Source organism: Dunckerocampus dactyliophorus, chromosome 9, assembly GCF_027744805.1.
Source record: "Dunckerocampus dactyliophorus isolate RoL2022-P2 chromosome 9, RoL_Ddac_1.1, whole genome shotgun sequence".
Classification (NCBI taxonomy): Eukaryota; Metazoa; Chordata; class Actinopteri; order Syngnathiformes; family Syngnathidae; genus Dunckerocampus; species Dunckerocampus dactyliophorus.
The window spans coordinates 4,128,923-4,138,712 of NC_072827.1; the positions used below are offsets into that span (position 1 = coordinate 4,128,923).

Here is a 9,790-nt window from a genome sequence, read left to right on the forward strand (position 1 = left end):
GAAGATGATTGCGGAGACGCTGGCCCTTTAAATCAGCCTCGCCGAGGACGGTGGGGGTGGGGTAAAAAAAAACCGTGAATGAAATCCAACCATTCATAAAAATAGGCCGGTGCCGCGCTCTGATTGGCCGAACGGGGTGTTCGTCAATTATTCATGAGCCACCTGGCTTCTATTGGCCGTCCCTTTGACTGACATGCGCAACGGGCCAATCGGCGCTGAGGTTGCGCGTGGCGCTCTCACGGTGGTGGAAAAGCAAGTGGAGCATGAAGACGACCTCAGTCAAGTTTTGTTGGAGGCGAAGCGAGCACCGAACTGGTACGCTTCGTTTTTGCACCATCGTGGACATTTATTCATATTTATTCAGCCTGCTTTTGCTAAATAGGCCACTCATAACACCAGGTAAGATCTTTATGTTTCACGGAATGTTTGAAGCGAGCGAGCGCAACGACATTTCAGCGAAAACATCTTTGAGCCCGGATTGTGTTGTTATTATTACTTTTTTTTTTTTTTTACATGCGTCATGTGCAAATGAATGTTTTATCCCAATATGCGTTGTGGCCTGTTGGTTTATCAGCACAAAAGGAGGAGTGTTTGTGATTTTTGTTTTTTATGAATGGAGGGGACATTTCCCCCCCCGACACAAGGATAGAGTTTCACTTCATTGACAAAAACAAGAGGGGGAAGGGCGGGGAGGAGTAAAGAAGAGGTGGGGGTTAGTGACGCCCCCCCCAAACAACACACCCCTCCCCCGTAGGCCAAAAGTTACCAAAGTTTGTTGACGTGATGACGTGAACCTTACACAATGTGTGTCTTGTGGCCGCGCGGTGGTGCGTTCAGGGACACTTGACATTCACTGCCTTTTGACAGTAACTTTTTGCACTGGTCGTGTACAGTATCCAACAGCCCAGCCTCCTGTGAAGTACACACAATGAATATCCGTGTTAGAGGCTTTTAAAGTGTCAAATGTTCAAATGTTAACTTGGGTACGTGATCGTGAACGCCACACGCACGCACACGGAGAGCGTGTGCTCATGCTCTAAGTGCTATCTGCTCAGCGTCTGCAGTAATTGCCTTCAGCTAGGCTTTATTCGTCATCCATTAACGGGAGATAGCACAAGTGAGTCATATCTGGGCCACGGAGAGAGATGTGAGAACGGAGACTGCTGCTGGTGTGTGTTGTTGGACAAAGACAACTTTGTGCGTGTTTGTAAGGGAGTTGTATCAACCTGGACTACATGAGGAGGATGATGATGATGATGGAAAGTCAATGAGCGCTGCTTACGTAAGCATTATGCGTCTTGACGGCTTGGCTCACAGGCCAACAAAAAGATGTTTGCTGCAGCATGCGATGCACATACTATACATTATGTTTATGTGCTGGCCCTCCCTTTCTCAGGACACGGGAGCCGCCAATCACCCGGACAACATGGACGGCTTCTACGACCAGCAGGTTCCGTTCATGGTCCCGCCCAGCGTAAGTGACATGTCACACCGCCACCACCTTCTGTCTGTGATATGATTGGCACTTGAATGTCATCTGACCACTGCCCCCCCGACCAACACACGCACACATCTGTGACAGTCTCGCGTTGAGGAACCCAGCAGGGCCTTGAATGAACGCAAGAGGAAGTTTGTGGACACAGAGCTCGCCCAGGACACGGAAGGTACGTGGTGGACTTTGAAGTCAAGACAACAATCAAAGAAGACGCATGATCCTGATCTCCAAATAATCCTCATTCCCAGAACTCTTCCAAGATCTCAGTCAACTCCAGGACATCTGGATCGCAGAAGGTGAGTTGTTGGACGATTTGGTGGGTTTTCTCGCTAAAATGCTGAATGGGAGCTTTGAGGTTCAGCTTTAACGCCACTGAAGTATTTCCACCTTTTTGTGTTTTGGGAAAAACTGCTGAGCAACACCTTTTATTGTTTTTGTTAAGATTCCTGCTTCCGTCCTTCTTGAATTCTTCCCTTTTCTCCACAGCCCAGGTGCCGGATGACGAGCAGTTTGTTCCAGACTTCCAGTCGGATAGCTGTGAGTATTCCTCCTTCATGTGGTGCTCGTATTTGTCCCCCGAGGCTGCTTCTTAATTGGGATGTTTTCAACATTCCCACTGGAAGCAACTGCGGGGTGTATAACCTAAAGTCTGTGTCACTCCTCCTTTGTTGAAATGTCTTAATCCCGGCGAGGGCAAACAGCGTCCTTTGTGCTCGGAAGTCCGTATTTGGACTTGTGTGTGCGCTCTTTCCTCTCTCTCTCCACCATTTTGAGTTGAATCAGGCGATTGGCATGGGGCATCACATGAGCCAAGCCTCCTAATCTCATTTCACACTTTCCCGCACTCGGGCCCTGCTGCTAGAGTGTACCAAAGGAAAGGGCTGCCTCTTGCCACCTTCCGCCTGATTCCCACACACAGTAACACAGTATATATCTCGCTGTTTGTCTGGAGGATGCTGGAGTTTGGCAATGCGTTGTGGTAGTCTTTGTCGGGACTGCCTCTGTCAATCACCAGGAGCGCAGTCAGCCGTGCAGCCCGGGAGTCGCCATGGCTGCGTCACTAAAGCGAGTTTGCAGCGCTGATTCTTTGCGAGTGTGAGAAATGATTGCTGACAGTGGCTGCCGTTGCCAGGCTGCAAGCCTTCCCCCTCTCTCTCTCTCTGTGGCACTTATTCAAGGCCACATTTGCAGATAGGCACTCACACAGAGACTGCATTGGTGAATCACAGTGCAAAATTCAAAAGTACATAAGATCCCCATAAGTGTCAATTCTTGTTCTCAGACATTTTGTACCACCGTATACGGTGGAACCCGCTTATCTCGACCCCCCTCGAACTGGCTGACTGACAATTGTCAACATAGCCACAATCAAAACCAAAACAACCCATCTGCAGAACTTGTGACTTTGTCCAGAGACATCAGGAAAATGGGTGACCATCATAGGAGGTAGGGCTGCTGCACGTATTTCATTGTATGTCTTGACTACAAGGACAATAAAGATTCCCATAGCTTTGTTCCGGTGGCTAACAGTAGACCACCTGGCTTCTAACAACTCACAACACATGTTGGCAGAAACAAAACAATTGTTCATAGAAGGCCCTTTTTTAATAATATTAATAATAATATTAATAATTGGTGAATTGTTTGACATTGACGGGTTGGTACATAAGTGGGTTCCACTGCACTATGGAGAGATCACTTTGGGGAATGTCCCTTGAATAAATGGCCCAAAATTCACCCTTCCAAATCTTGTAGAAAGTCTTTCTACAAGAGTTTTGTGCAGAGTCCTGTGCAGATTTGGACCGTATGTGCAGAGGCATAAAAACAGGTGTAGTCTCTTTTAGTTATACTGTGATAAAGTACAGAAAAGCAGAGGGCCCAGAAAAGCAGAGGGCCAAGCTGGATGGCAAAGAAACTATTAGGAAACACAACAACTATTAAATGTCTGAAAATTAGAAGAAGTCCAAGCATGGAAGAAAGAACCGGCATCTCCCAGAGATAAACAATCAGTTTTAAGTAGCCAGACAGCCAAGCTGCAGCGGGGGCACCCAGCTGTCCTCTGAAAACAGGAAACACACAAAAAGGCAGAGAAGACTCGAGCAGTCAAAGTGCTAAACGGGAATGTAACAGTTGACTTCTTATTGGGAGGACTGGCTGCGTGTCCCAGTGCTTTTGTCTATATGGCATGGAGTTGGCGCATCACAATAGTGTTTACCAGTGAAGTTGCAAGAAAACTCCTTTCCTCTCCATCAAGCATCAAGAGTGTTCACTCACAACAGTTGTTTGCTCATCTTGAGCTCCAGCGACGTCTATCTGCCGCCCTCTCTGCTCCTCTCCAGTATCTAGTTTCTCCCCCGCTATTATGCGGCGCCTTGGAAACTGCAGCCCGCCATGGAGAGGGCTATGTTTCAGGGTCTAATGGTTACAGCAGAGAAATCATTCAGCGCCATTAGATTGCAGGCAGCAGCACTGATTGGTGGCTTTTGGGATTGGGCCTGTCCTAATAGGATTCGCACGTGAGGTTTGATGGCTTGTGTGTGTCTCGTACAGTTTGTATCACCCCATCTCCAAAAGTATCTGTGGTTGGGGGGGGGGGGGGGGGGGGGGGGGGGGGGGGGGGGTAAATAAATACTCATGCAAATGTTGGCATTAGCCAATCATCTTTTTACTTGCCAAATGGGATTTAAGAAAACTGCTGCAGTTACTGTAGGTGCAGGTGGTGTCTGGACTCCATGTTTTATTTGTTGTCTCTTCTGTCCAGTGATGTTCCATGGCCCGCCGCCGGCCAAGATAAAGCGTGAGCTGACTCTCTCCAAAGACCTGTCCCCCTGCCACCAGGACAGGAGTCCCATGCCGTACGGAGAGAAGTGCCTTTACAGCTACAGGTACAAGATGGTTGCTGGTATTTAGGGAATACTCCAAAGTATCATCACATTCCTAACTGCTTGTATCCTCATACTCAGTGCCTGCGACCGGAAGTCTACTCCCGCATTCAAGCCATTAACCCCTCCCTCCACGCCAGCATCCCCGTGTGGCCCAGCGGGAGCGCACCCCCTTAACGAGCAGACTCCTCCTCCTCACCCCAATATAGCCAACCTGCCCTCTGGACCGCACCCGGTGCATGTTCAGCAGCAGCAACAGCCCCCACGCAACCAGCCGGCACATCCTGTCCACAGCCCGCCATTCGTAGCGCCGTGTGTGCTGATTGGCCAGGATGCCAACAACTTCACGGCAGAGCACAGGTGAGCGGCACTCTTTGGGTAAAGTGAGGCTATTCGAAATTATACCACACGTTTATGATAATCTCGTAATCTGTGATCTGTTACTTTCTCCCACCGTCCTCAGGTTCCAGAGACAGATGTCTGAGCCATCTCTACCCTTCTCCCCATCGGAGAGTCAGGTGCACACCCACTTCCTGCCCCAGGCCCCTAGCAGCAACCGCAACAGTCAACCGCACGAGGGCCGCCCGCTGTACCACCGGCAAATGTCCGAACCCCTGGTGGCCGTGCCCCCTCATGGTTTCAAACAGGAGCTCATTGACCCGAGATACACCGAGCAGGGTGTTCCTAACCCTCCGGCTGCCTCGCTGGGTCCCCCGCGTCAGGCTGCGTGCCACCCGATGGCCATCAAGCAGGAGCCCCGCGACTTCTGCTTTGATTCCGGTGAGTGCCGCCTCATGATTGGTCGATTGAGCCAGGTACTCTGTAGCTAGCCCAGTGTGAGGAATGTGTCTGCCCATGTTTGTTCAGGCTGCTGACACATGACTGCAAGGTTTAGCATGTAATAGCGGCATGGGAGCACAGGTACTCCTTTCACTCTTGCACTGTCCGAGTTTAATCCGATCATTCTTCTCGAGTCATGCCAGTCAAGTAAAAGTGGGTCTTTCAGCTCAGCGTAAGCCTCCAAGGGCAATAAGGAAATAGGTCAGCCAGCCAGGTGGCCAGAAGCTTTTCACTGAGCCTACCTGGAATAGATTGAGGCTAGACCCCTCAGAGGACTTTGTGGCCTGTAAGGTACGGTGACTTGTTCATAAAGGCCTGACAAGAAAGAACCAAACATTTGTCACTGTCAGCCCACCTTTTTAGCAGCGAAAAGAGTGAAAGAGAAACTGTGTTTAGTCACATGGTACAAATTAAACAAGCCACTGACTGTTGTCCTTCTAACACCCACACACCCAGCTGTTATCCCTGCTCTGCGGTATTAACATCCTCTTTTCCTGAAACGCTGTAACTTTGGGTGGGGAGAAAAGCCAACAACGTCACATACGCTAGTTCCTTTTCTGCACGGTGGCTGACCGGGTGGCCTGGCGGTGATGTAATAACAAATCCTCTTAGCCTCTTATGGCCTTTAAGTACCTACGTCACTCAGAGCTATCATCTGGAGCTGGACAGAGTATGTCCATGTTGGGGACACTGGTGGTGTACGGCCAACCAAAAGGATTTAGAACAACTCTCGTCTTTCCTTGCGTCGACGCTTGAGTCTTGATCAAGGTTGATCTCTGTCAGTCTTATCAGTTGACAGGACGCAGACTGGCGCACAATGGCTTTGCGCTTGGTATGCAGAGAAACACAGAAACCAGGCCCTGAACCCCCCAGAGGGGACGGTCGATGTAACTTGATTATCATTGAGATTTAACACAGCAGCCATCGCGCTAATCCTGTTTTAAGGGTTGCTGAGCACGAGTGGGCTGTGCTGTGCTACTCGGCTCTGGTCCACTCTGAGATGTGCGTGTGGGGGAGGGGGGGGTGTGATGTACAGGCAGGTGAAGCTTAATATGACCGGTAGCGCGACAGTAAAGCACCCATCATCCATCATTACCAAGGCACTGATCCTTATCAACATGAAGCCAATCACACAAATCAAAGATGCTATTTTGAAGCGGCGTATCTTTATGCATACAAGTCCAAATATATCTACCAGCTGTGAGGTGGATTTTGACATGCTGCACATTTGAGATGACAGAAAAGGTTGGGATGTCTCTGGTCTAAAATTATACACCCACCGTCTTTGTTTTGCAGAAGTGCCCAACTGTCACTCATCATTCGGGAGAGCGGGGACCTTCTACCAAAATAACCATGAAAGTAAGTTGTTTTCCTTTTGTTTGCTCTTATCTCTGGTGAGTTAAGTGTTTCATTGAGGGGGGTATTTGCAGCCCCCCGAGCCGGGTGGGACTTACTGAGCTGTGGTAAGATCAGCACGGGTGAACGAGTTGAGGTCAGGGGGATTTTAAACGAGCGGTCAGGAGGAAGTAGATCAGTGGGTGCAAACATGCATGCTAGGGATTTAGCATCGTATTCATTTTGCAGGATTGCTAGCCTTTAAGCAACTACATACTCACGATAAACCTATTTTTCAGGCTTCTCCTTTGACAGAGATCCTCAACTCTACTTTGATGATACCTGCGTTGTCCCTGAAAGATTAGAAGGTAAGATCGCTGGACTTGTCTATTCTAGAATTCTTCTGTTCTTGCATGAAGCGTATTGAATAGCAAGTCAAGTTCCCAGTGGCCATCAGGCAGGACTGTTTCGCCACATTGAGCAGCTTGTTACAATTTCATTCCTTCTCCTCCCGCTGATCAGGTAAAGTGAAGCAGGAGCAGTCCATCTATCGGGACGGACCCCCCTACCAGCGCCGTGGCTCCCTGCAGCTCTGGCAGTTCTTGGTCACGTTGCTGGACGACCCGGCCAATGGACACTTCATTGCCTGGACTGGTCGTGGAATGGAGTTCAAGCTCATAGAGCCTGAGGAGGTTAGTCAACTGACCGCAGCTCTTTTCATATTGAAGACAAGAGGATAGACGTAGTTTAGAACATTGTGGACCCTTCTCTTAAGGTGGCTCGCCGCTGGGGCATCCAGAAGAACAGACCCGCCATGAACTACGACAAGCTGAGCCGCTCTCTTCGTTACTACTATGAGAAGGGCATCATGCAGAAGGTAAAGGCATGTTAACTTTTCCCTTCCAAGTGTCCACAATAAGGTGATTTTAAGAGGCAAACATTTTTTGTGCACCCAAGGTGGCTGGTGAGAGGTACGTATACAAGTTTGTATGCGACCCTGAGGCCCTCTTCTCCATGGCCTTCCCTGACAACCAGAGACCCAACCTGAAGGCTGACCTGGATGGCCTGCCGGGCCTGGATGAGGACACGGTGCCCCTCACCCACTACGAGGAGAATGCTTCCTATCTGCTGGACAGTGGGGAACATTGTCTTGCGGGCTTGCCCTTCCCAGACGGTTGTGGCTACTGAACCACAAAGCGGCGTCCTGACGCTCAACACACCAACATGCAAAAATACTCCCAAAGTCTCTCCATGCCCCGCTCTTTCAATTCAGCTTCTGAACTGGCTCCAAGGGACATTTGTGCGTCCTCGCTGGATTACGGACAAAAAGTGATCCACGGCAAGAACGAGGGAAAAGATGAAAGGGAGACAACAATGCAAGGCCTCAAGGCCTCCAACAGTTTGTGGACGACTACGCATCTTTTATCTGCATCAACAAGAGTAGATTTGGCGATTTTTATTTTGTGACAATCTGCTTTTCCAAAAACTAAAAATTCTACAAATCAAAATTTTGAATGCAGCCCTATTCCGTAGTTGCCTACTTACTTTTTGCAGCCCAAGTTTGTTTGTGCACCTGCACTGAAAGACGAAAGCTGAACGAAAGGGCGTTGAATTGCATCCAGCAAGGTTCTTTCCATCCATTTCTGTACATATGACTTATCTTGCAGGAGACCCGAGACTCGCTAAGGATTCTGGATTTTGGGCTAGTTGGTCAGGCTGCTCTCTTGTGGAAATGTTCTTTCATTGTCCTGCCCGCATAAGAGATTGTATTTGCTCCCCGCTGTGGAGATTGCAATCCTTGGTACGATCCCCCAGCCGGGTGCTTTATTGTTCCATTTTAGAACTAATTCACGCTCGTCTGTTTCCAAAGGGATGCAAATGCAAGCACGTATTCCCCAGCCAAGAGACATTTTTCTATGTGTTGTCTTTCTGGCTCCTTTTTGTGGTGAACCAGCTCCCCCTGATGCACGGGTATGGCAGGAGCATCATGGCACTGCATGCAAAGTAAAACATTTTGCTGCCATCTTTTGGACACCCGTGAGCGACTTTGCATGGTGTAACCAGCCCAAGCCGCTAACATGTCCCGTGACTGTATCACTTCAACGTTTGTTTTGTTTTTTGTCTTTATTTGGAATGAGGGCAGCATTCTATAAAGTATATATTTTTGCTATAAGGCTGCAGTCCAGGTTTGATTTTAATGTACATGTATCAGCTTTATAGTTCTGTAACAGTCTGGCTTTTTTTTCTAAGAAAAAAGTGTCATGGCGCGCTGACTGCAGACTGATGGCTTTGCTTGAGTGAACACATGGATGACCTTGCTTGCAAACGAGGCGTGTAAAAGGCCAGAGTTCCAGCAAAGGCCACATGATGGGTTGCACGCCACGCAAGGCACGGGGAGGGTCTGCACTTGTATAGGCTTCACACACCCCCACCCTCGACAGACCCCTCACATTGTGTTTTCTGATCATGTGTACTGGCTCAAATAAACACTCCTACGCTTCACTGCTCTTCTGCTCCTTTTCAAACCCCCCCCTTCCCCACATCCGTTAATGCTGGCAGCTTGACCTGCCTCATATGTGAGTCACATGCTTTGCTTTTTTTAGGTGAATGATTAGCCCACGCCCTTTCCAAACACTTGTACTCAGAGCCTCAAACGACATGGTGACCATGTTTAAACATGTGTTGCATCAACCAAACTTCAGACATATTCCAATTTCAACAGTACACGTATATTCTTGCTGCTTTTATAGTGTCAAATCGTGTGGGACAACTAGCCTTAGCTGTTAGACTTGACTTTCCGATTCAATCCGCATAGATGAGATGACCACTTACCTTAATTTAAATCGCAGTAAAATGTCATTACTGTGTGATGCTAACAGTGTTAGCGTGTCATTGTGCAGTCACAGGCTAAAACACCGTTAGCACATACAGTAACTGCAGTCACATGCTAAGAAAATGTTAGCATGTCATTGTGCAGTCGCATGCTAAAATGGGGGTTAGCGCGTACAGTCACGGCAATCACTTGTGATTGGTGATTATCAGTGCGAATTGAATCAGAATCAGGAAGTAGGCCAACAATGCTAATGCTAGGAAAAGGAATATAAGCGTCGATTAAATATGGAGTTGTACAACTATGACCCCTAGTAACCAGTTTAGAACACAACATATCACAATGACTTTGTAGTATCTTAGCGAGGTTAGCAGCACCACTGCTAACCTCGCGGTTAAGCCGTCAGCT

The 9,790-nt window shown here is 48.6% G+C and overlaps 1 protein-coding gene across 3 annotated transcripts; it reads left to right on the top strand.

Annotated features, from left to right (window-relative positions):
- Window positions 1–233: 233 nt before the first annotated feature.
- On the top strand, window positions 234–9,054 carry etv5a (ETS variant transcription factor 5a). Of its 3 annotated transcripts, none has more exons than XM_054787926.1 (13): window positions 234–399; window positions 1,397–1,474; window positions 1,583–1,664; window positions 1,744–1,791; window positions 1,982–2,032; window positions 4,257–4,380; window positions 4,459–4,737; window positions 4,841–5,157; window positions 6,514–6,576; window positions 6,852–6,920; window positions 7,075–7,244; window positions 7,328–7,429; window positions 7,510–9,054. In XM_054787926.1, the coding sequence occupies exons 2-13, from the start codon at window positions 1,427–1,429 to the stop codon at window positions 7,738–7,740; spliced, it is 1,584 nt and encodes a 527-aa protein (XP_054643901.1). In that variant the 5' UTR covers window positions 234–399; window positions 1,397–1,426; the 3' UTR covers window positions 7,741–9,054. The 3 variants fall into 3 exon arrangements, with proteins under 3 accessions (XP_054643901.1, XP_054643903.1, XP_054643900.1); XM_054787928.1 differs by having other exon boundaries at window positions 260–315; XM_054787925.1 differs by lacking the exon at window positions 234–399 and adding an exon at window positions 413–1,282.
- The last annotated feature ends 736 nt before the right edge of the window (window positions 9,055–9,790 follow it).